The 24,906-nt window shown below is 59.2% G+C and overlaps 1 protein-coding gene across 2 annotated transcripts in view; it reads right to left on the bottom strand.

Annotated features, from left to right (window-relative positions):
* Positions 1 to 24,086, bottom strand: part of JPH3 (junctophilin 3) — an 82,527-nt gene extending 58,441 nt beyond the window's left edge. The window contains exon 1 of one of the 2 annotated variants that reach the window (XR_010837654.1): positions 23,493 to 23,973. Coding sequence is in view for 1 of the 2 variants with exons in the window: in XM_059045901.2 (XP_058901884.1) it covers positions 23,493 to 23,874 (382 nt within the window). In the remaining variant the exon portion in view is untranslated. Of the gene's footprint in view, positions 1 to 23,492 lie in introns of both variants that reach the window. The other variant, XM_059045901.2, reaches the window with a different exon arrangement.
* Between the last annotated feature and the right edge of the window lie 820 nt (positions 24,087 to 24,906).

Here is a 24,906-nt window from a genome sequence, read left to right as displayed (position 1 = left end):
AGTATCAACACATGCGTGTATACAGAATCAGTGCATTGCTTGCCTCAGCGGTAAGCAATACTCCAGTCTTTTATAATGAGAGCTATGGATTTAACAGAATTGACCTAACAATGCTGGAATGGTTAAGAAAGGGAAGAGAAAGGTGGTTCTAAAAGACTGAGAATCTCCACCTACCATAGTAGGAAGTCAGTACATAACAGCTAAAAGTGATCATAGACCAAGAAAGCAGTAAGCACAGATGTAGAAACTTGGAGTTAAGTCTCTGCAGATACAGCTGAAGGAGTTTAAAGCTGTAGTGCTGGAAGCAGTAGAGGGAAGGGGGCTTTGTTCTAAACACTGTTGGTTTTAGTATTAATTGACATCTTAAACTGTGGGCACATCACCCTGATAAAAATTAAAATTTTTCAAGAGGGATGGGAAGAAAGACTTTCATGAGAAAATTCTCACAATAGTGACGTCATGCTTGCTTTCCCAGCTGTAGAAACTAAGACTCGGGATTTGTGTCTCATGGGGGCCGGGATCCGAACCCGAGTGTTGGGGGAAAGCCCTGCTCCTCACAGAGGACGCTGGCCTGGTAGGCGCCCAGCCCGAGTATTTAGCAGGTTGGTGGGAAAGCCAGAAAGGGGGTCCAAGTGGCAGGTCGGTGGCCTTCTCGGGGGGACGGAGGGGGCAAGCTTCCCGGAGAAGGCGTCAGACGTGTCAGACTGGAGGCAGGAAAGTGACCAGAGAGGCCATGAGCAGCAGATGATGGTCATTCCCGCGCTGAGACCAGGTCACCAGCCAGGAAGTCACCCCAAGGCCGGGAGGGGTCGAGAGCAAAAGCAGACACCGTGGAGACCAGCAAACACGGGCCCACGTTCATCCTTGCGCTGCCCAGAGGGAGGGGATTCAGGCGCGGCTGGCCTCAAACCAGGGAGCCAGCCAGGTATGCCCACCTCCACGGTGCGGGCCGGGGGTCCCCAATGGCCGGGGGAGGACCAGGCTCAAGAAACAACCACAACCAGCACCCTCGGTCGTGCCCACGTGGCCGACTTCACGGCAGCACTGCTCTCCTCATCCGTTCATCCTGGGAAGGTTTAGTGGGGGGGTTTTTTGTGTTTTTTTTTTTAAGATTAGACTTTATAGCTTTAGGTTTACAGAAACATCGAGCTCAAGTACAGACAGTCACGAGTGCGGTACATTTGTTACAGTCGATAAGCCAGTACTGATACATCCTCACTCCTGGTGTTGCCCAAGCTGTGATTTTGGACAAACGTAATGACCCGTATCTACCATTACTGTGTCACACAGAATAGTTTCACTGCCCTAAACATCCTCTGCCCTCCACTTATTCATCCTTCCTTCCCCCAACCCCTGGCAACCAGTGTTCTTTTACTGTCTCCATAGTTTTGCCTTTTCCAGAAAGTCATAGAGTTGGACTCATACAGTATGAAGACTTTTCGGGTTGCCTTCTTTGACTTTGTAGTACGCACTTAAGGCCTCCGCGTCTTCTGTGGGCCTGAACCATGCTGTGTCATCCACTCCTAGTCAAGAGCATCTTTGTTGCTTAAGTTTTGGTGATTATGAATAAAGGGAAGGTTTTTTCCACATCAGAAAAAAAAAAAAAAAAAGAGAGAGAAGGACCTAACTTTCAAAGAATGAACCCTGTTAAGTTTACCTTGAGAACTGCCCCCACACTGGCCGCCTTCTCAGTTGCCGGCACCCAGAAAACCTTCCAGGGCAACCCAGTCAGACACCACGGCCACGGTGCCCAGGGACACCATCGGCTGACATCTGCTGAGCTCTCGCCATCCACGGAGGGCCAGGAGCTATCATCACAACAGGGGGCTCAGAGAGGTAAGGTGACTTGTCCAAGGCCACAGAGCAGGAAGGGGCGAAGATCTGAACCTCCCCACTCAGCTGTCCCCAGAGCTGGAAGGTGCCACGGGGATGTGGGGGCCAGCCCCAATGCCCCCTGGTCCCCATCAGAGGGGAGGCCCACACCGGGCACCGTCGGCTGATGGGTGCACGTCAAGGGTGAGTCGGAGAAGTGGCCGGTCTGTAGACCCCAAGTCAGTGTCCTCTCCGCGGGAGCCTGGTTCCCTCTGAGCTGCACTCCCTGAGGAGACCCCGTCTGCTCGCCTGTCGCCCTGACATCCCGAGGAGGGCAGAGGCTCCTCTCCCCCCTGCCAAGTGCTCACAGCAGGTCCAAGCCAGTCAGTTCCCACAGAGAGCCCATGAGGGAGACACACTGTACCCATTTTACAGACAGAAAGAAACTGAGGTGTGATGAGGTTAAGCCACTTGCCCAAAGCCCTGACGGAAGCGGCTCAGCCAGGCCCCCTGTCATGTGTGCCAGATTCCCAGGCCCACCTTTGGGACTATCCCTCTCCACTGCCCACTGGAAAACAGGGGTCAGCATCCAAGAACGCAGCCTGCGGCTCCAGCGACACCAGGTCCCGCCGGCCTGGGGGTCCTCACTCAGAACAGCAGGATGACTCATCCTGAAGGAGGGTCCCTTCAGGATGCAGTTCTGCACCCAACACCCAGGAGCTGGCCCCGGGCGTCGGGGGAGAATCCTGGGTTTTGCTCAGAGGAGGCCGGCTGCTGCTTCGGGCCCCACCGATGTCAAGCACTGTCCTCTCTCTGGTGTGAACGGTTCCGAGGTGCACGCTCTGGAGACCTGGGCATCCCTCCCTCCAGCTTCCAAGTTTCAGCCCCATATCCCGTCAGGCCCCAGTGAGCAGGGACCACCCTTGTTCACCCTTCACGCCCCTCCCTCTGGGCCTGAACAGGGGAGATAGGAATAGAATGCAGGGTTCCCAATCCCACCGTCCGGGGAGCACACGTCCGGGCCCATGCTCCCCTCTCTGGTCACCCAGCGGGTGCTGAGGTTCAGCTGTCCAAGGCCCGCAGGGCTGGCCTCTCACAAGTCAGGGGTTCATGGACATAATTGTGAGGTGGGGCAGCAGGGGGTGTAGGGCAGGGATGGGGGGAAGAATCGAGGCAGCCCCCTCACGGGAGAGGGTCCTTGACCAGGGTGGCCCAAAGCCAGGCAGCTCGGAGCTCGGATCCTGGCCAGGTGACCTGACCCGAGCCTCTACTTCCCCATCTGCAAAACGGGGGTCAAAGTTCCTCCTCTCTCGGAGCCACAGAAGAGGAGCACAGCGTGGGGGTGAAGAGCCAGGAGCTGGGGTCACACCGACACTGCACTGCCTTCAGAGCTGGCCCGAGTCACCTACCTGTGCCGGCTCTCCGTGTCCCCTTCTGTGAAGAGTGACAGTGACAATACCCACCCCGTGGGATGCTCGTTGGGGGTAAGAGGAGTCTCACTCGCAAAGCACCTCAGGATGGTGCAGGGCACGTGGCAGGCGCTGCATTCAGTACATCACATCAGAAGCCGCCATGGTCTAGCCCATGACCAGGCGGGGGACCTGGGGGCCGCAGTGGACAGGGGTGGCCAGGGCTGCTCTGTGCTGCAGCTCTCCGGTATATCAGCATCACCCGGGACCTTGATGAGATGCAGACTCTCGGGCTCCCCCGGGCCCACCGAAGCAGAAACTCTGGGGGTGGGCGGGCCACCGGGGCTGTAACGCCCTCCAGGTGACTCAGATGCCACTCGACATCAAGAACCCAGGCTGTCCTCTTAGAACCACCTGCAGGACCTTGAAAACTAGTGAGTGACACCCAGTCCTCCAAGAGACACCGATTCAGTGGGTCAGAGGTGAGGCCTGAGCAGCAGAGGGTTTTAAAAGCTCACAGGTGAGGCTTCCCTGGTGGCGCAGTGGTTGAGAGTCCGCCCGCCGATGCAGGGGACGCGGGTTTGTGCCCCGGTCCGGGAAGATCCCACATCCGGGAACCCGTGAGCCACGGCCGCTGAGCCTGCGCGTCCGGAGCCTGTGCTCCGCAACGGGAGAGGCCGCGACAGTGAGAGGCCCGCGTACCACAAAAAAAAAAAAAACCAAAAACCTCACAGGTGATTCTTATTTCAGGACCAACAATCGTTTTCTTTTTTATGGTATGTTTTTTGAGCAAAAACAATCTTATTGCTGAAAAGCTGCCCGATGATCAAGCTCCCAGCTGCACCCCAGGCAGCAGCCTCTGTCTCACGTCTCCGGGGAGCCCCCGCCGGCTCTTCCCAGGGCAGGCACTCTATACACACACACCAAACACGCCAGGAGGGCGGCCCAGGCCGCAGGCCGAGCACCCAGGTTAACATGGAGTATTTGGGCTCAGGTGGGTCACCGAGCCCCCCGAGATGTGACATGAGCTATGAGCCGTTATCACAGGAAAACACTGACACCCACAACCGCACGCAGGGGTTCCGCACCACCGGCCCGCCTGGGCCCCGGCGAGACCCCCCACAGGCCTCAGTTCCCAGAGCGCAGGACCCCACCGCCGGGGGGAGAGGGGATGGCTGAGGCCCGCGTGGGGCTCCCGCCGCAGGGGGACACAGGCAGGGGGAACAACAGGGGTGGGCAGGGCACCCGCCGGACCCGGGGTTCAAGTCCAGCTCCACCACTAAGCCGTGAGGCCAGGCAAGTGACTCACCTGCAGCTTCCACGTCTGTACGGATAAAAGAGCTCCTAACGCGCTGGGCTGCAGCTCCTAACCGACCAGGTACCAGCACCGCAAGCAGCTCCAGCCTGACATGAGCGCCAGGCGCCTGCGAGCTCTTTTATCCCCGAGGAGGCCGCCCAGGTGCGTCTTATAGCTCCTCGGAGGCCGCCCAGGTGTCTGATGCATCCCCATGCAGCCCCCTCCCAGCTGCCTGATAGATGTATCCTCAGGTCTCCGTCATCTCATGGACGTCCTCCCCTCCCAGTCCACCCTCTCTGAGAAGAATGAGAGCGTGCTTGGACACCAGCTGGTCCTGCACCGTCTCTTTCTCCAAAGCCCTGAAACGCAGAGGGCAGGATCGCTGCTCACTCTCTGCTCAGAACCTCCTCAGGGCCCCTCCCACCTCCCCCGAGAGCCCGCCTCCCACGGCGGGGCGACACCCCTCTGCTCTAAATGACTGTTTATCTACCAGGTACCTTCCGAGAGCCAGGGGCGGAGGGTACAGAGAGCAAAGAACCTCCTGGGCCTGAGATGTAGGGGGGCAGAGAGACACCAGGCGAGCCCCACCGTGCGGGAAACTAGAGTAGGGCCTGGTGGGGAGGGGCGGGAAAGTGGGCAGGGGGCGAAACCGAGCAGGTCCTGTGCCCGGCGCAGACGGTGTGCTTGAGAAACTAGGAGTTTCTCCAAACGTAGACTTCGCCGCGTCCAGGAATAAACCCCCAGGTTTGGGTGAGGGGTAGAGGGCCTGTAAGGACTTCTCAACTTCCAGGAGGTTCTTTAAAAAGAAGCTGAATGGAAATGTAAAACGGTGCAGACATTGTGGAAAACAGTCCAGCAGTTCCTCAATTAAACCCAGAGGTCCCGCCTGACCCAGCAATTCCACTCCTCGGTTTGTACCCCAAAATGAAAAGAACGAAATGAAAACACACGTCCATACACAAACCTGTACACAAATGTTCACAGCAGTATTGTTCAGCACAGCCGAAAGGGGGAAACAACCCAAAGGTCCATCAATGGATGATGGATAAACCAAATATGGTCCATCCGTATGCTGGAATATTATTGTCTTAATATTCACATGGCACGTAGTCAAGATACAACATGGATGAACCCTGAAAACATTACAGGGAGTGAAAGAAGCCAGACAGTGCAGGATTCCATCTCCATGAAATGTCCACGATGGACAGATCCGTAAGACAGAAGCCAGATTCGTGGTTGCCAGGGGCTGGGGGAGGGGGAGGGGGGATGACAGGGCTTCTTTCTGAGGTGATGAAAATGTTCTTAAATTGACTGGTGATGCTGCACAGCTCTGTGAATATACTACAAATCATGGAATTGTATGCTTTAAATGGGTGAATTGTATGGTGTGTGAACCTCAAACTATTACAATTAGAGCCTCGGGGGCTTCCCAGGTGGCGCAGCGGTTGAGAGTCCGCCTGCCGATGCAGAGGACGCGGGTTCGTGCCCCGGTCCGGGAGGATCCCACGTGCCGCGGAGCGGCTGGGCCTGTAAGCCGTGGCCGCTGAGCCTGCGCGTCCAGAGCCTGTGCTCCGCAACGGGAGAGGCCACAACAGTGAGAGGCCCGCGTACTGTGAAAAAAAAAAAAAAATAGACCCTCGGGGGCTTCCCTGGTGGCACAGTGGTTGAGAATCTGCCTGTCAATGCAGGGGACACGGGTTCGAGCCCTGGTCTGGGAAGATCCCACACGCCGTGGAGCAACTAGGCCCGTGAGCCACAACTACTAAGCCTGCGGGTCTAAAGCCTGTGCTCCGCAACAAGAGAGGCCGCGATACTGAGAGGCCCGCGCACCGTGATGAAGAGTGGCCCCCGCTCGCCACAACTAGAGGAAGCCCTCGCGCAGAAACGAAGACCCAACGCAGCCATAAATAAATAAATTTATTAAAAAAAAAAAAAATAGAGCCTCAGGTTAGCGGAGCCCCTGCAGTCTGAGTGGGCCTGGGGGTGAGGCGGGCCCACCCTTCCTCTGCCCTGGGGAGGGATCTGGGGGTCTCTGGCCTCTCCTGACAGACATCACAGCTACCCTGACCACCCCGGTGGGGACACCTGCACTTCCTGTGAAGGCCAGAGACAATCCCCCCGATTCCTGGGCTCCACGGAGACCCCACAGATGAGGACTTCCCAGAAGGACGGCTCTGCAGCCCAGGGGGGACCACACAGCAGGGGAGGGCTTCCAAGCTGTGACCTGAACGTCCACAGGGCAGCCCCCAAGTCCAGCCACCGGCCCCAGTGGCCCATGGGGTGGAGACGGCTCCTGTCAGGACTCCACCCAGGACACGGAGGAGACGACTCTGATTTCAGACGTGACATGTGCTCCCAAGGGGCGGGGCCGGTGCAGGGGTGCCCCAACCTGGGGTCTGCGGACTCCCAAGGGTAGGACAGACTTGGGGATCGCGAGGGAAGAAACTACGTCCTTACATTCACCAGCCTCCACCTGGGATTGAGGCAGGCAGCAAACCACGGTGGCGTTCGCCAAACCCGTGACCCTGTCACGCGTGGAAACAGCACGTCCAGTGAGGGTGGCTGCAAACGCCCTGGGACAGCGTTACACCCAGGCGTGCCGGCCAGAGAGCTGCGGATGAAGCTCACGCCCCCCCTGCCGGATGCCAGAGCGGCCAGCCGAGGGGTGGACCGGGCCCAGGACACACCGTGCCAGGACCCCACGCTGCCCCTGAGGCCCCCACGGACGCAGCTCCAAGCTGTGCTGGGCCCAGTGGGGGGATAGCTGGCCCTGCACCCTGCCGCCCCAGGGTAAGGAGCGACATCGCGGGCTCCACAGGCGTCTCTGGAGAGAGCGGCGCTGAGAAGGGACCCCGAGCGCAGAGGGAGGAGCAGGAGGGCCGACACGGGGCCCACGGGCCAGCAGACGTCGCCACCCTCCACCGCCCGGGAGGACTCAATGTTCAGGGGGCCTGGGAAGGAGCAGGCCTCTGGCCACACCGTGTCCCCCAGCCCCACCCCGACTACTGGTCAGCCCCGGGGCTGCAGCTGGGTTGGGCAAGTCCAGGCGGGCTCCGAGAGAGGGTGGGGACTCTGGGTGCCCCCAGCGAGCCCTCACCCGGCTCCTGCAGGCCCAGCACCCCGTGCCTCAGGGCACCTGGCCAGACCGCACCCCTGGCACTCCCGCCCAGGACCCGCGCTCCTTCTAGGCCCTGCACGGTCCCCGGCCATGCAGGCAGGAGGGCCTGCGCCCCTGGCAGACAGGCGCCCGAGGTTGGCTTTTCCGGAAACTTCCCTCGGCCATCGCCCAGGGTCCTTGAGGCACGGCAGCCAGAACAGTGGCTCTGAGGGCCGAAGGCGGCTGGGAGAGGTGGTCCAGTGGTGTGAAGACCTGAGGGGTTCCCATCCCTCCCCCAAAAGGCCCCTGGACACCTGGGCACTGGCCTGGCTCCCGGCCGGCCAGGTTATGCTGTCCCTCCATTGGGCGTAAACAGGACCTCAGACGACGCTGCTCTGACCACCACGGAGCGACACGGGTCACCCGGCCACCCACACAGTGCCAAAGCCTCAAGGAGGCCAAAGCACCCTTCACCACTTCAGCTCCTTCCCCGCCCCCCTCCGGACATGAGTCAGACCCCCATCAGAGGACTGTCCCGCTGCCCAGCAGCACCCACTCCAGGGAGAAGCCCCTCCCCACACGGCCCGCCCAGAGCCCACTCCCACAGCAGGCTCTCTCTAACACCCCACCGCTCCAGGGCTCCCCACCGCTCCAAGCGGGCGCCCCGCAGGGAGTTCTGGGCGTTTCCACAGGAACTCCTCCCTGCTGGCCACTGTGGGTGGGCGGGGAGGCCTGGAGGCGCGGCTCTGCCTTCCCGAGGGGGAGGGGTGCTGAGGGGACGCAGGAGCCCCCAGGCTGACCCTGCAGCCTGACTGGCTCCGGCTCAGAATCAGCCCCGACGACCCTCGCTCGGGCCTGGGCCCCTCCCGCAGGACGGCGCAGGGGGCACCTCCAAGCGGGTGCAGAGCTGCCCCCAGGCGGGGGTCCTGCTCCACGGGCAGGTGAGGCAGACCCGCACTTTCATCTCAGGACTTGCGGCCAAAGCGAGAGCCGCTCAAGCGGGATCAAGCCCTCGGCTGCCGGGTGGTTGGGCGGCATTGCTGGGCATCACCGAGAGACCTCCGGGCCCTGGGGACCCATTTCTACTTAGCGCCCCTCACCGTCCTGAGACGGGGGCACAGGGCTGGCCACTGAGCCAGGGGTTCCTGCCTGGGGCACAGCCACAGCCAGGGTGGCCCTGCTCTGGGTGGCGTCGGGCTGCTCTGGGCTAGAGGACAGCCATCCTCGGGGGCTGCTGCTGGGGCTTTATGGGAAGGTGTGTGGAAGGGGCTGGGCTCTGGGCTTAGAAACAAGGGGCAGCGTGAGAAATGACACACGTGGGCCCCTGACAGCAGGAAGGGCTCATTTTGCCTCCCCTCCCCCCAATAACCCACCCCCATCTCTGTCTCTTCCTCCCCAGCCCTGCCTCTCCCTGTGCCCGTCTCTGTCTCTCTCCCTCCCCTGTCTCTGTCCCCCGCCCCCTTCCCTCCCTCTCCGTCTCTCCACTAACACTCCTGTCCTTTCCTCCTCCTGCTTGGCCTCGAGCTAGCAGGACACTCTGCGCCTGTCAATTCACGGTCTCTGTCAACATGGCAGCGTGGACCCAGCCCCGAGGAAACCCTGACTTCTGCTATATTTCTGCCGCATTCTCTCGGGGACCCACGATTAATTTCTTCTACATTGAGCCCTGCACCGTGGACACAGCCGCGGTCCGGGCAGCGTGGCACACCAGGGAGACTCTGGCCCAGCTGTTGCCTGGGACCTCGGTCCCTGGTGGGTTACCTCCTGGCTCTTGTTTCTCCTGTCAATCAGGTTGGCTCTGTGCGGACCAAAGGGTCAGGCTGTGGCCCCCAAGGCCCGGGGGTTCTAGTCCCCAGACTTGGCCCCTTGGGCTCTGACCTCAGCCATGCCGGTCCCCCCGTGCCTCCGGGGTGGCCCTGTTCCCTCTACCTCTGGGTGCTTAAAAATGCTCCTCCTGGTGGCCTCAGACACCCACCTCACTCTTGCCGTCCTTGGGTCTCTGCGGGAAAGTCGCTCCCCCAGAAGGCTTTCCCGGATGCCCCAGATACCCGCCAGCTCACCCCCCCCCGCCGCCCCGTTAGCCTGGGCCCAGCTTCCTCCATCCAACAGTGTTAAATGTAAAGGATTCGCTGACACGGCGCCCAGCCTGTGCAAATGCACACACCGCCCTGGGGCTCTTGGTTCCCTGCTCTCCCTGGGGCCAGCTCATTGCCCGGCACAGTCCGTGCTCAATAAATACCTGTGTGGGTCCCAGCTTCCCTGCAGATACCACTGCTGTTCTCTCGCTGCTGGTAAAACAGACCCTAAATGCAGCCCATCAAAGCCACCTCACTGAGAACCGGACAGGACCACCTGGCCGCTTAACTGGTGGGCTGAGGTCCCGACGTCTACTGAGCCCCTGCTGCGTGCCTGGCACCGTGCTGGGTACTCTGGGGGCAAGCGAAAGGCACCCACGATTTATTTCAAGGAATGCACCGTCCGATAGGGGGCAGCCCGCCCACGGGCACCCTGGAGGTGGCTAGGAGTCAGGCGCTGCAGTTTAAGTCGCCGTGGTTATCTACAACACGTAAAAAAGCCTTAGAACTCAACAGTAAGAGGACAAATAACACAGTCTTGAAGTGGGCAAGGACCTGAACAGACATTTCTCCAAAAGCACACAAACGGCCAAGAAGCGCATGAAAAGATGCTCAATGTCACTGGTTATTAGGGAAACGCAAATTGAAACCACAGTGCAACACTACTTCACACCCACCAGGACGGCTATAATCAAAAAGGCAGATAATAACAGGTGTGGAGAGGATGTGGAGAAACTGGAGCCCTCAAACCATGTTGATGGGAACGTAAAATGGTGCAGCTGCTCTGGGAGAGAGGCCGGCAGCTCCTCAAAAGGTGAAACACAAGAGTCACGACATGAGCTGGCAATTCCACTGGCGGGTATCTACCCAAGAGAATGGAAAACATACTTCCACACAAAACTGTGTCCACAGATGTTCACAGCAGCACTGTTCACGAGAGTCAAAAGGTGGAACCACCCCAAATGCCCATCCATGAATGGATGGGTAAACAAACTGAGGTCTGTCCATACAGTGGAATGCTATTCGGTCTTAAAAACGAATGACGTTCTGATACATAGGACACGGATGAACCCTGAAGACATTGAATAAAAGAAGCCAGTCACAGAAGACCACATAGTGTAGGATTTCATCTACTTGACGTGTCCAGAACAGGCAAATCCAGAGACAGAGAGCAAATTAGGGGTTGTCAAGGGCGGGGCAGGGCGGGGGCAACGGGGAGTGACTGCTTAATGCATAACGAGGTTTTTCTTGTGGGTGACAAAAAAAAAAGTTCTAAAATTAGGTTGTGGTGATAGCTGCACAACCTTGTGAACTTCTAAAAGCGGTGAATCGTACACTTTAAAAGGATGGATTTTATGTAAATGATGTCTCAGTAAAACAATACCATTTGTCTTCTCTCAGGGTACAGGCTTGATACCACCTCTAGGACGTAATAAGGATAGGCTGGGAGAATGGGAAGTGTAGAACCGGGACTGTCATCCACCACTGGTGTCTGTAAAGGGTTTACAACAGTAATCCTAGCTGACTTATGGAGCAGCTGTGCATACCAGGCGCCAGCTGAGAAATCTCTGCCTGGGCTCGCATACAACATTCAGGACGCCCCCCACAGGCTCGTAACCAAGGATCTGGGGTCTGAACTCAGCCCTGTGCTGTGCGATTCTGTGGCCTCCAGAACCCAAATCTCCCACATGACTTTGGCAAGTTGCTCTATCCCCTGGCCTTGGTTTCCTCATCTGTAAAATGGGCACGGTAACCGTGTGGGCCTGGCCTCACGGGGTGGGGGGGCAATCAGACGTCCTAACGGACGAAAATGGTGGCCACGTGGCCAGGACAAGGGAGGGCGGGGTCCCCATCCCGTCTCTGTTCCTGCTGACCCACTCACTCCCACCCCCTGGGCCTGTCTCCACCCTCCTCCCTTCCCTGCCCTCCTCCTCCTCGGCCGAATCTGAGTCCTGGGGCCCCTCCAGGGACCACCTCTCTCCTGCCTTTTGCTACCACCCCCCAGAGTGTGATGCCCCATTGAGATCCAGACTCACAACCTCCACCGCAGCCTCGCCATCCTCACCCGGCTCCACAGCCACCCCTCCCCCAGGGGCCCCTCTGTCCCCGGTGCCTGGCTGCTGACCGTCTCGGACTCTGCCCGCCTGCCTGCTCTGCTCACCTCTGCTCCTCCCCAGCCCACTGTCCCCACCTGGACCCAGGCCGTCGTCCCTTCCGCCCTGGACACCTGCACCGCCTCCCAGGGGCCCCCAGCTTCCTCTCTGGCCCCCCTTTCCTTCCCCACCCAGCAGCCAGAGTAATTATCCAAACACAACCGTACAACGGCCACACGGCCCAGCAAACGTACTCCTGGGCGTTTATCCCAGAGAAATGAAGACTCAGGTTCACACAAAGCCTCTAGGTCAAAGTTAGCAGCAGCGGGTGTTCACAACAGCCCCACGCGGGAACTAGCCCTGCCGCCCCTGGACGGTGACGGGGCAGCCCTGCAGCCACTCAGTGGAGCACAGCAGAAGGAAGCAACTGTCGATGCGAACAACGGCCTGGATGGTCTCCAGAGAATCGCGGCGAGTGGCAAAGGTTGCTCCCAGAAGGCTACATTTGTAGAACACTCTTGAAATGAGACATGGAGAGCAGAGCGGTGGTTGCCGGAGGCTGAGGAGACACAGGGGGGAGGGGGGAGGGGGTGTGGCCATAAAAGGAGGACCGGGGCCCCTGTGGTGATGGGATATTCTGTATCGGACTGTATCAACGTTGGCATTTGGGCTATAACGCTGTACTAGAGTTTTGCAAGGTGTGACCCTTGGGGCGGACACGGTGGAGGGCTCGCGGATGTCCCTGTATTATTCTTACCACTGGACGTGAATCTACAATTATCCGGAAACAAAACGTTTAACTACAGAAAGACAAACAGCAGATCGCGTTGCTGTCCTGCTTAAACCTTTCAGAGCCCTTCCCCGGCCTCTGGACAAAATCTAACGTCCTTCCCATGGCCCGGAAGCTGTGCTCGGACCCCTTGCCCTCTGCCCTCACTCTGCTGCAGCCCACGCCTCGGCCTCTGGGCCTTTGCACGTGTTGTTCCCCCCACCTGTTCGTCCTCCCACTCTCCACACGACTGCCCCTTCACATCCTCAGCTCTCTGCCGGTGTCTCATTCATTCATCATCCAACCACGGTCCCCCGAGCTTCCCCTGCTGCAGGCGCTGCGGCTGTACCGGGCGCCACAGTCAGGAACCTGACAGACGGGCCTCTGCCCTCTGGAGCGTGGAGGCCACGGGAGCCGGCGCGCAGGCGTGTGTGCACACGGAGGGCCCAGAGGAGACAGCAGAGGGGCGCCACGCCTGGCAAAGCCACACAGCCCACACCGTCCTCACCAAAGTGGACTTCAACCACTGCAGCTACGTCTCTGAACTCAGCAGTAAGCGACCCAGCGGCCAGGGGTGGGGCTGTGAAAAGGCTATGCACACAGGTTGGCTGCACGGCCCACGGCCCCTTGGCCTGGCTGCTACAACCAGCCTCCGACAAAGCCTGCCCGGGTCTGTGACACCGGCCTACCAGGTAAGATCCCTCCTGGTACTCCCAGGATGGATCCCCTGGCCTCCCGTGGCTCCTGGAACCCTCCCCCATTGAAAAGCCTCCCAGTCTCCCCACAGCGTGGCTGCCACCCACCCCCACCTGGAAACGCCTCCTCTCCCCCAACTGCCGCCCTCAGCCCCGATGCAGAGGCTGGCTCGCGGGGTGGGAGGGACAGGTGCTTCTCAAGGCGTGGTCTCCGGGACTGCCTGCGTCACGTGGCCCCACCGCAGGCCCCCGGGAGCCTGTCCAGGTGGCCGGGGTTAGGCGATCAGCCCAGAGACTGCAAGGTCAGCCCTGTTTCAGCATTTCCCATCTCCACTGCCTGCCTGAGCCTCAGCTCCCCACCTGTAAAACGGGGGAGTCATGCTTCTCTCAGGGAGACCACACGAAAGGAGCCTGCGCAGCTCCCAGCTCAAGGCCAGCCACGCGCCAGGCCTGAGAGTGACAGCAGAGAGCTGGGGGCAGCAGGACGGGAGGACGGTCACAGCGCCGGACGTTGGCTGCAAGGGCGGCCCCGGGAGTCCTCCAGGAGAAGCTGCGGAGCACCCTCACCGGAGAGGAGGGGCGGGCGGAGGCCCACGGCCCGCTCCTGGCCATCGCCCTGGACTCGCGCCTACCGGACTCCACAGGCCCTCCTCCCCCTTCCCAGCGGCTGTGGGATCTCGGCACGTTTGCACATCCGCGGAGGATGCAAGGGTTCTTATCCGGGGTCCGTGGAGAAGTCTCGGGGAGTCTTCGAGCCCCAGAGGTGCCCACAAAGCACCGCATGAGTACAGCGACTTGCCTGCCACCTGGGAGAGGACCACAGCTTCCAAGTGCTCCCAGAGGGGTCTGGGAGACCCCACCAGTTTCTGCATGGCTGGGCAAAGGCCCAGCAAAGGCTCAGGTTCAGAAGACTGTGCCATCCTTCCCTTGCTCTGCTTCACCGTCAGACCTTGGGCTCCTCTGGGCCTCAGCTTCCTCAACAGTAAGGTACGGGGTGGGGTCGGGGGTGGGCGATGAAATGACTGCCCCATTGGGAAATGCCATCGCTAGGTGCCACGGGCGGCTCTGGGCCAGCCGAGGCCCACTGCCCCCGGCTATGCGACCTCGTCAAGCCGCGGAACCCTCCACGCTTCGCTTTCTCATCATCCCTTAAATGGCAGCACATGCTTTACCCCAAAGCACTGATTTAAGGACTAAAAGAAGTAACATCTATGGTAAGTGCCCAGCCCAGTACTTGGGACAACGTGGATGTTAAGAACAGTGATGATCCTTCTTCCAGAGGAACCTCCCGGCTTTAGGATTCTAGTTAACACGTATGCACCTCGGAGCACGTTCAAATGGAAGCCTGTAGGGCATTGTAGTGGGTTGAAGAGTGTCCCCCAAAAGATATGTCCATGTCCTAAACCCTGGTACCTGGGAATGTGCCCTTATTTAGAAAAAGGGTCTCTGCAGATTCAGGGAACTTAAAGTTCTTGAGATGAGATCACGCTGGATTTTGGCTGGGCCCAAAAGAAACCAAGGGGAGGGACTTCCCCGGTGGCGCAGGGGATAAGACTCCGTGCTCCCAATGCAGGGGGCCCGGGTTCGATCCCTGGTCCGGGAACTAGATCCCAACATGCATGCCACAACTAGGAGTTCGCATGCCACAAGTGAGGAGCCCACGTGCTGCAACTAGGGATGTGGCGAGCTGCAACTAAGGAGCCCTGGAGCTGCAACTAAGGAGCCCGCCTGCCACAACTAAGACCTAGTGCAACCAAATAGATAGTTTTAAAAAAGAAACAAAGGGGAGACTCAGACACAGAGGAGGAAGCCACTGCTGACAGAGCAGAAACGTAATAGCACTTACATGTGGTGCCTGGGAACGCCACCGTCTCTTTCATTTTCATGAGCCGCTTGGCCCAAAGCAGCGACTCTCAGCCCTGCTTTGTACCCAAACCAGATGCCACGGTCCGAGATCCTGGCTGGAGCAGTGCTGGGTGGAACCCAGACGGGTCCCTCCCTGAAACCGTCCCAGGGATTCCGACATGCGGCTGAGGCAGCTCTGGGCAAGAGGCCGTCAACCTGAGACACATGTCAGAATCACCTGGACACTCTGAAAGAGAATCTCAACACTCAGGCCACACCCAGACCACCTTGTCAGCATCTCTGGGTGGGGCCCAGGCACTAGCATTTTCCAAAGCACCCAGGATGACCCCGTGAGCAGCCAAGATCGGGACAAGTGTGCTAAAACGGAGCCGCCCGCGTGAGAACCACCCGGGGAACCTTGCAAGCATGTGGCTTCTAACCCTGCAGGTCTGCGGGGGGCCTGAGAGTCTGCATTTCTACCCGTCTCCAGGGATAACCATCCTTGGTGGTCCTACTGTGCAGCAGGGTTAAGAGGCACCGCCCAGCACTGTGGTTCTAAAGGTGGGGTCCTCGGACCAGCAGCACCAGCGTCAACTGCAACTTGTAAGAAATCTAAACTCCTGAGCGACACCTCGGACCCAGAAATTCAGCGGGGGGCCAGCAGTCTGCTTTAGCACACCTCCCAGGCGAGTCTCACGCACACTCACGCGTGGGACGCACTGGCCTGAGGAACAGACAGTAGCAGGACAGCACCAGTAGTGGAGACTGACCCTCGATTCGTTCAGAGGTCTTCAAAAGCACCAGGGAGCCCTCCCTGCAGCCCAGTCAACCCCTCTGACATTCCCGCGAAGGTGGGAGATGGAAATGGAAAAGACTGTTATGACTCCATGGCAGAGATGAGAAAACCGAGGCCGAGAACAAGCCTCCTTCCAAGTCAGCAACTTCAGTCCCAGGGTAACGGCCACACTGCCCGCCGTCATTCAGACACAGCTCAGGGGCCCCCCCAGGGACGTCTCTGCTACTCACTCAAGGACACACACGTCTCTCCCTCCCCTTCTCGGAACTCTCACCTGTGGTACTTCCATTTGGGATGCCCAAAGTCTGGCATAAGAAACCCGTAATTATTTTACATAGTTTAGTTTTGCGTACAGTCTACGTATTCTTCTTGGTAAAAGTCAGGTCCTCCTGTTTCTTGTGTTTTATTTTTTATTTGCTTATTTTTTTCCCAAGAGCTTACATTACGGCAAACTATGTACTGCGTACGGAGTGCTATAGACTGTATTATTGTGTCCTCCCCCCACCAAACCACACGCTGAAATCCTAACCCCCAAAGTGATGGAGTTAGGAGGTACAGGCTTTGGGAGGTGATTAGGTCATGAGGGTGGAGCCCTCATGATGGGATTAGTGCCTTTATGAAAGAGACCCCACAGAGCTCCTTTGCCCCTCCCCTCAGGTAAGGACACAGAGAAGGTGGTAGTCTACAACCCAGAGGCTCCTCACCAAACACCAAATCTACCAGTCCCTTGATCTGGGACTTGTCAGCCTCCAGAACTCTGAGAAATGAATGTTGTTGTTTAAAACCCCCCAACCCCTGCCCCGTCTATGGTATTGCGTTACAGCAGCCCAGATGAACTAAGACACAGAGTCAGGCTCAGCAAAGATTGCCAGGTGGATTCCTCAAAAGTGGACCTCAGCTTTTCAGTCTTTATGCCTTGAACACTGTAGGAACTAGTAAATGCTTCTCGATGAATGAATGAATCAAGCTGAGGAGAAGGGATCATTAGAAAGTGTGCAGATGAAAGGGTACTTATTTTTCTGCATGTCTCTCCTAGCGCTTTGCAACGAAAGCTGCTCATCAGACAGTGCTCCAAAAACGTCTCCTGGCCACGAATGCCTCGCAGCGTTAGGACGTTATCTCTGTTATGCACTATATTCAACACCATCCACCTTACTCACGTAACACACTGGCAGTCTCTATAAGCAACGACAGAGCTGATAAGAAAACAAAACCGACCGGGGAATTACAATAGCAACGCTTCAAAGAGCGTTAAAATTCCCCTTTAACCGTCTACATCCAGTTCTAAGTTCTTGCAACAACATGGATGTGTGAAATGACGACAGGGGGTGACATCACCGGACGCTACTGCATTTGCACGGTTGATTCATCCCGCAAGTATTTACTGAGTGACCGCTGTATGTTGGCACTTTAGTGACTGGACGTTCAGCAGCGACCGGCACAGACGCACAGCCCTTTCCGCGTGACTCGTACACCCCGCGCCAGCGCTGCCCAACAGGACTCGTGTGATGACAGAAGTGTCCTGTCTCCGCACCGTCCAGCGTGCTGGTCCCGGGTCGCGGGTGGCGCCTGAGCACTTGCCATGTGGCTTAGTGTGACGGAAGCACCGAGTCTCTAAATTTCATTCCATTGTAATTAATTGAAATTCAAATTCAAATCGCCGCATACAGATCGGGCAGGGTTGGTATAGATGAGTAATCCGTTGATGCCCATTTAAAGAGAACAGAGCGAAACAGTCTCTCATTGGCTGCTACAGACAAAACTGTTCCTTTGCTGCCTTTGGTGTGCCTTTTATTTTTATTTTTTGGGGCCACACCGCGTGGCATGCGGGATCTTAGTTCCCTGACCAGGGGTCGAACCCATGCCCCCCGCAGTGGAAGCGCGAAGTCTTAACCACTGGACCGCCAGGGAAGCCCCTGCTGTGCACTTATGACCCCTGTACACCCACAGGAACTGAGCACACACAACCCAAGGCAGAAATAAACCTCACGTTTGATTTCCATGAGTCCTACTAAAGGACCCCGCCCCAACGCTGCCTCCCCTAGCAGGAAGACGTCTAGAAGGCTCTCAACTTTTTCAGAAAAGACTGATGGGATTGGGGTGAAAAGCAAGCACCCCCAGTAGTGGTGTTTCATGGAGCAAGGAACCCACACACTGACAGAGCGGGAGGAGGAAAACCTCTGGTGGCCGAGTGTGGAGGGGTCAGGGCCAGGCGGTCCCTGGCCAGCAGACGCGGTCTGGCTGGAAGAGATGGCCGGAAGGAACGAGAGCGAGGCGGCCTCCCTGGCAGCCCAGGCGGTTTGCGGGGGGCGCTCTCCAAGGTGCTGAAGGGACAGCTCCTCTTCTGCAGGAGGGCAGAGCCGGTCCCTTCCTCCAGTGCACAGAGCCTGTTGCGCGAGGCCAGGACCCCTGGCAGTGCCACCTCCGTCGACCATGTGACCTCTCACAAGCCAGGAAACTACAAACGGGGGCGTGGCTAATCCAAGAAGGGATGGACCGCTGCAGAAAATTCAAACAGACATCATCCTCTCTTGCAGGGCTCACAAATGTAATATCTCGCTGACATTTAAGGACCTAAGGAATGTTTGCTACCGAATTATCAGCTCATGGTTGATAGCTAGCTGTCTTTAGAGCTGTGGGGGCCTGGCAGCAGAGGAGGAAGAAAAAAGTCTTGAAGAAAAAAGGCAGACATTCCTGGCCCTCCTCTACAGCCACCATCACCATGTCTCCTCAGGGGCGTCCTCTCTCCATGGCCTCCTCAGCAAAGAGGGGCCCACGGCCCCCTTTCCTCGGGTTTGCTGCGTGAACTGTTAGCGTCAGCTAGGGCTACTCACCAGCCCGCCGGTGGATGGCTGTTTTCGGAGGGGGCTCATCCTCACTTCCTCCCCAGCCCAGCCAGGGTTCCTAATATAAAGCTCGTTAGATCGTTCCAGGGCTGTGCTGGATGGGGGGAGTTTCCAGCTACACTCCTTTCTCAGCTCTTACTGCCAACAAAGAACTAGTTATTTGCTTTCCCCTCTCCGTTCACCTCATGGAGCCTTTTCCCTCCCCAAAGGGGCTGAAAGGCTCTCTGAGGAGATGCTTTCATCTCCAATTGCCTTTTGTTTCTGAAATGAGTTCCTATTGGCGTAATACCCCGTGTCCATGGACCTGCTTCCTCCTAAATTGAGCATTTGGATTGAAAAAAAAAAAAAAAAAAACAGTTTATTTTTCACATATTCCTGGCCAAGCACCAAAAACACGACCAGTGGTCACTGACTTTGTTTGGATGAGGGTTTTTGCCCCTTAAAGGGGGCACTGACTGCCTAAACGCGTATCTAAAGTGGAAACAAAGCCGCAAGCCATCTGTATCTGAGCCCTGCTCTGCGGCTGGCACCCTCCCCTTACAGGGAGAGCCACTCCTCGGGAGCAGGAGTTGGTAGGGATCTGGAGTCCCTGGCAATCGGACAAAGCTGGAGGGTGCACATGGCCGTGTTTTGGAAGACAGGGTGGAAACCATCTCTGGGTGACAGGTGTACTGTGTGTGCACGCAGGCACCGGGGAATCTGAATTTCGACCGTGGGCGTGTGTGATTCGTGTGGGTTGAGGGATCTGGGCCGGTGAACGGAATCTGTAACTGAGGGGGAGCGGCCGGGTGTGTGCAATGACTCATACCTTTCGGGCTGTGGGAGGGTTTTATTTGTGGGGAGGGTAACTTTGGGCCCGAGGGATCCTGTGTGCATGGCACCCAGCAGGAAATATTTACCTGTCCAGCAAAGCAGGGCTCCAGCGAGCGGAGAAGAGGGCCCGGGTGTGGTGTCTGCCCGTGTGCATCTGCCTGCAACTCCTCTGCTGCACCCAGAGGAGGAGAACGGGTATGGAGGAAGAGGGAGGAACAAGGAGGTCGTTTTGCACGAGCGAGTTTAGAGAGAGGTGTTCCACACAGAAGCACGGGATCTGGAATCGCTGCCCCGAGCGCGGATCCTGGTGCCGCCCAGCGTTCATCAGCCAACTCACCTGGCTCCCCTGAGCCTCAGCTTCCCAACGTGGGAAACGGGAGGGTGGAGGAAACCAAGCCCGGAGAGGTACGGGAATTGAGGGCCACCATTACGCACGCACTAGCCACATGCCCGGCACACGGTAAGTGCAGAACCCTGCCGTTTATGAACATTTTCATCATCATCGTCATGATGTCTGGCTCGTGGTTCTAATAACGATCACTGTAAGTGCCATGCATCACATATGAGCCGTAATCGTAAAACAGGGTTAAATAATAACGAATGCTTACTCTATTCCTGGCATTGACGTGCACACCGCCTCAATTAATCTCCACCTACTTTACAGTTATTATCAGCCCTTTGTACAGCTTCAGAAACAGAAGCTCAGAGAAGTTAAGTAACTTGCCCAAGGTCACAGAGCAGAGCAAAGGTACGCCTGGGATTCAAGCCCAGTGGATGTCAGCTCCACAGCATGTGCTCTTGCCACCCTGGGCCCCCAGGCCTCACCACCAACGTGGGGTCACCTGACAGTGAAGGCCGTTCAGCTCACTTTAGTGAGCAATGCCTGCCTCGCGCCCGGGGGAGGACGAACCTGGAGGAGGAGGAGTTGGCAGAAGTGTCCCCAGCTGAAATGGATTCCATACCAACTCCAGCTAAATGTAGACTACATGTGCCGTTGGTGCATTATTCATGCAAATCACCACTTCCCCAAGTCACCACTGGGAGCTGGGCTGAAGCTCGGGAACCCGGCTGATGCCTGCCCAATATTCCCATTCCCAGTGCAGAGCAGCAGGAGGATCGGAGTCAGGACCACGAACTCACGAAGGCTCTACTTGCCCTCCCCGAAACACGGCCCACCCCCGCCGACCGGTCGACTTGGGAGCAGGCGTGGAGACCCACTGTTCTGTTGTGGCGGATTACGACCCCCCACGTCGGCTCTGCTCACCCCACGCGCTGCTTGAGGGCAAGCATCCTCAACAGTCACCTTCCCAATGAGGCGCGGGGACCATGTTCCAGAAAAGTGGCCCCAGATGTCTGGGCCTGATTATTCCAGGCCAGGAAGGTCAATGCGACTTTCCATCATGCCCTGTTGCCAACCGAAAGGCAGCAGTCTGGGCTTCCCTGGTGGCGCAGTGGTGGAGAGTCCGCCTGCCGATGCAGGAGACGCGGGTTCGTGCCCCGGTCCGGGAAGATCCCACGTGCCGCGGAGCGGCTGGGCCCGTGAGTCGTGGCCGCCGAGCCCGCGCGTCCGGAGCCTGCGCTCTGTGACGGGAGAGGCCACGACAGTGAGAGGCCCGCGTACCGCAAAAACCAAAAAAAAAAAAAAAAAAAAAAAAAGGCAGCAGTCGGCTTGGCGGCTGGCATACAGGTGGCGTGATGTGAGGAAAGAGGGCCCCACCCTGGACAGATCAGGGGTTCAAACCCTCGATTCTGCCACCAAAGGCTGGGGGCTCTACCCTGTCTCGTGGGCTCCGGGGCCTCCCTGGCTCTGTCTGTGATGGACAGGACCCTTGCCCCTCCAACGAGTGAGGCTCAAGCAAGACGGCGCAGAGGGAAGTGCTTTAGGGAGCGGACACGGTGTAGCCGGCTGAACGGCGGGTAGAGACCCAAGGATGTCCACCCAGCGACAGCAGCACTCCTCTTGACGACGCGTCTGCTCCTACACTCGGGCCCAGCCACAGAAGCAGAGCCTCTCCTCCCCGTCTTCACAGCGAAATTACCACCCTTCCCTCTGCAATGGAAGTTCCGTGAGGGCACAGCTTTCTGTCTGCTGTTTCCCCAGAGCCCCGAGCACCTGCTCAGAGGAGGCACCCAGTAGATGTCTGTGGAGTGGAGCACAGAATCCTGTGCGCCGCTGAAGATTTCTGGGGAACGTGGGCCGACCGGGGTGCTGGACCTCACTCTCAGACACTCTGCTGAGCTCCAGAGGCACCGGGGCTCTTCTCCTCCCAGGCTCCAGTCTCCAGGTGCAGGCTGAGCCGGCAGCACCTCTGGGGGGACAGATATGCCCAGCGGCCAAACCAGAGACCCTGGGTGACCACGGTCTCCGGGTTCCCGAAGAGCCCAGCTGGGAGCGCCAAGCTGCTCAGCCACCCACCTCAGCCACCCACATCTGCGCCTGGGCCTGCCGTGCCTGCGCGTGCGCACACGCACACACACATATACGCACACGCGCACACACATATACACACACGCACACACACATATACGCACACGCACACACGCACACACACACGCGCGCGGCCTAGAACCCAGGGAGGGCCGTCTGCTCGGCCTGCCCCAGCGCCCCAGGGTCAGGGAAGCTCTCCAACCCACTCCAGGAAAACAACAACAGCACAGAAGAGGCCTCCCGGGACGGGGCACCACGGCTTTGACAGGCAAGAGCGTTATATAAGTAACTGACCCCCACGCCTCCTCCCCTCGGGGCAATAACGAACCCTGCCTCTCGGTTGTATAAGCCAAAATAATAATTACCCTCCAGCCCTCCATCACTTGTGGATGTGGCCGGGGAGCAGGTGTGCAGCAGTCGGATGCAGCGAGCAGGAGACCGCCACACGTACGCTCGTGATCTCTGTGCCCAAGCACCCAAGTCCCCGCCGTGCCCCACTCCTTTCCCAGGCGTGCATGCCTGAAAAATTACTGGGGAGGCATGGAGCCACTTCTGAGGATGAGCTCCTAGGTGGGGGAGGGAGCCTCTGGAGAGCAGGCTTGCTTGGGGTCTGGCTTCCAGAAGCAGTAAGGGCTCCACGCCTCTCAGACGCCCTGAGGAGTGGACACCGGACTGTCTGGGACAGGGGGAGGGGGGACAGCCGCAAAGCTGGCCAGGGCTCCCTGCACAGAAACCATCTTACAGCCGCGGCGGCGGGTGGGCAGGCGGGCAGCACTCTGGCTTCCAGCCGGGAATGTGGTGGCATCTGAGAACGAAGGCACAGAGCACCCCTCAACTAACGGTGAAAATGATTCAGCCACTGAAAGGCGAGCTTCCTGGGCTCGCGCTAAACAGATGGGCCTCCCTCCCTCCCTCCCTCGCCCCAGCAGCCTGCTCGGGCAGTGCTAGCCCGCGTCCAACCACCTAGAAGTTTATTGCCTCGTTGTGATGGTTTGGGTCCGCAGCCCCCGCCTCTAGCTCGCCCAGCCACTCTCTTTCCATCGGCTTGCGTTGATCGAGACTAAGGGAGGCCCGTCGGCACCGCAGGAAAACAAGCGGCAGAGCTGGGGCCTGACTCCCAGAGGCCGACACCCAGGGAGCTCTGCCAACAAGGGGAGGGGGCCCTCTCCCAGCCCCCCTGCGCCCTTGCTGGGTACCCGAGGAGGCCGCGGGCCCAGTCTGGCCTTTCCGGCCTGCTCTTGGACGATGCACTGACACTCTGCTCAGCTCCGCGGCTCCCGGGCCTGGCACTGCTCCTGGAAAGCCCCCAACACCCTTCAGCTAGCACAGGGGCACTGTCCCCCGCCAGGCAGAGGGGCAACCTGTAGCCAAGGCCGCTGTGGCCTCCAGGGAGCCCCAGGAAATGCCCCAGGTGCCCACAGGCCTCTGGAGGGAAAAGCTGGACTTCCCCAGAGATAAAGAGAAGAGGCAAGAGAAGGTCCCTCCTCCGCCAGCCCCCGCGCGCCCGGCGCACCTACCTCCATCGGAGTAGGTCTCGGTGCCGTAGCCGTCCTGCAGCCCGTTGCTCCAGGTCCCTTCGTACTTGGCCCCGTTGCCCGTGCACTCCCGCACCCCGTAGCGCCCCTTAAATCCGTGCGTCCACTCGCCCTTGTACACCCACTTCCCCTTGCTCTCCAGGCCGATGCCGTGGCGCTTGCCCTGCGCCCAAGTGCCCTGGTACGTGTTGCCGCTGGGCCAGGTGTAGACGCCCAGTACCTCGAAGCCGTGGCTCCACGAGCCGGTGTATTCGCCTTGGCCCTTGGGGCCGGTGCAGACGCCATGGCCGTGAGCCTTGCCGTCCTCCCAGCCTCCACAGTAGGACCCTCCATCGTCAAAATTAAACCTACCCCCACTGGACATGCATGTAACTCGGTTTGCAAATCCCGCAAACGGTGAAAAAAAAAAAAAAAGGCGATCAACAAACCGGAGTCTTGGTTGGCTGGCTGGCTGGCTGGCTGGTTTTGTTTTGCTTTTTTTTTTTTTTTTTTTTTTTTTTAAGGAAGAATGGAGAAAGCAAAAAAACACAGCGAGCAGGTCCCGGGCGGCGGGCGGCCGCGGCGCCGGCTTCGGTGGAATTTAAGTCAATTGGGGGCGATTATTCATTTTCGAGCTGCGCCGCGGAGCCTGACCAGCGTCTCGCGCTCCCGCTGGAGACAGGACCGGAGGGGAGGAGGGCGGGGGAGGGGAGGGGAGGGGAGGGGAGGGGGAGGGAGGGGGCAGGAGCAGGAGCGTCTGGTGCAAACGGCTCCACCTCAGCTGCAAGTGCCCCTCGGAGGCGAGCCCGCCGGGCTGGCCGCGCAGGCCGGGCGGGGACAGCGGAGCTCAGGCCTGGGGCGCAGTCCCCCACCTGCGGCTGCCGCGCTGCGGGCGCCCGAGGGCGGCGGCGGGGCCCGCGGGCGGCGGCGGCACGGGCGGCGGCGCGGGCGGCTGCACCATATTGGGGGCCGCGGGCCGGGCCGGGCGGCGGCGGCAGCAGCAGCAATGCGGCTGGTCGGGCGGCGGCGGCGGGCGGCGGGCGGCGGGCGGCAGCGGCGGCGTGCGCTCCGGGGCCGGATCGCGCGCTCAGGCCGGCGCGGCGCGCGCCCGCAGCCCGCGCCCCGCCCGCGCGCCCCCGCACCCCGCCGCCCGCGCGCCCCCACCCGGCCCCCCGCCCCCGGCGCGCCGGCTGCCTGGAGAGGGGAGCTGCTCCGCCTGGTCTAGGGCGCGTGGCGCAGGCGGAGGCCCCGGGCGCCCCGCCCGCCCGCCCGCCTTCCCCTCTTGCTCCGGCCGGCCTGGAAATAGGGGTCCAGCCGGGGCGCCCCAGCACCCCCCTTTCCCGGGACTTGGATTTAAAGGGACAGGAACTGCGTAACGGGAAGGCGCCCAGCACCCAGGGCGCTCTCTGCCCCCTCC

Source organism: Kogia breviceps, chromosome 18 (assembly GCF_026419965.1).
Source record: "Kogia breviceps isolate mKogBre1 chromosome 18, mKogBre1 haplotype 1, whole genome shotgun sequence".
Classification (NCBI taxonomy): domain Eukaryota; kingdom Metazoa; phylum Chordata; class Mammalia; order Artiodactyla; family Physeteridae; genus Kogia; species Kogia breviceps.
Note: the sequence above shows the minus strand (reverse complement) of the source record. Positions and strands in the feature narration are given on the sequence as shown.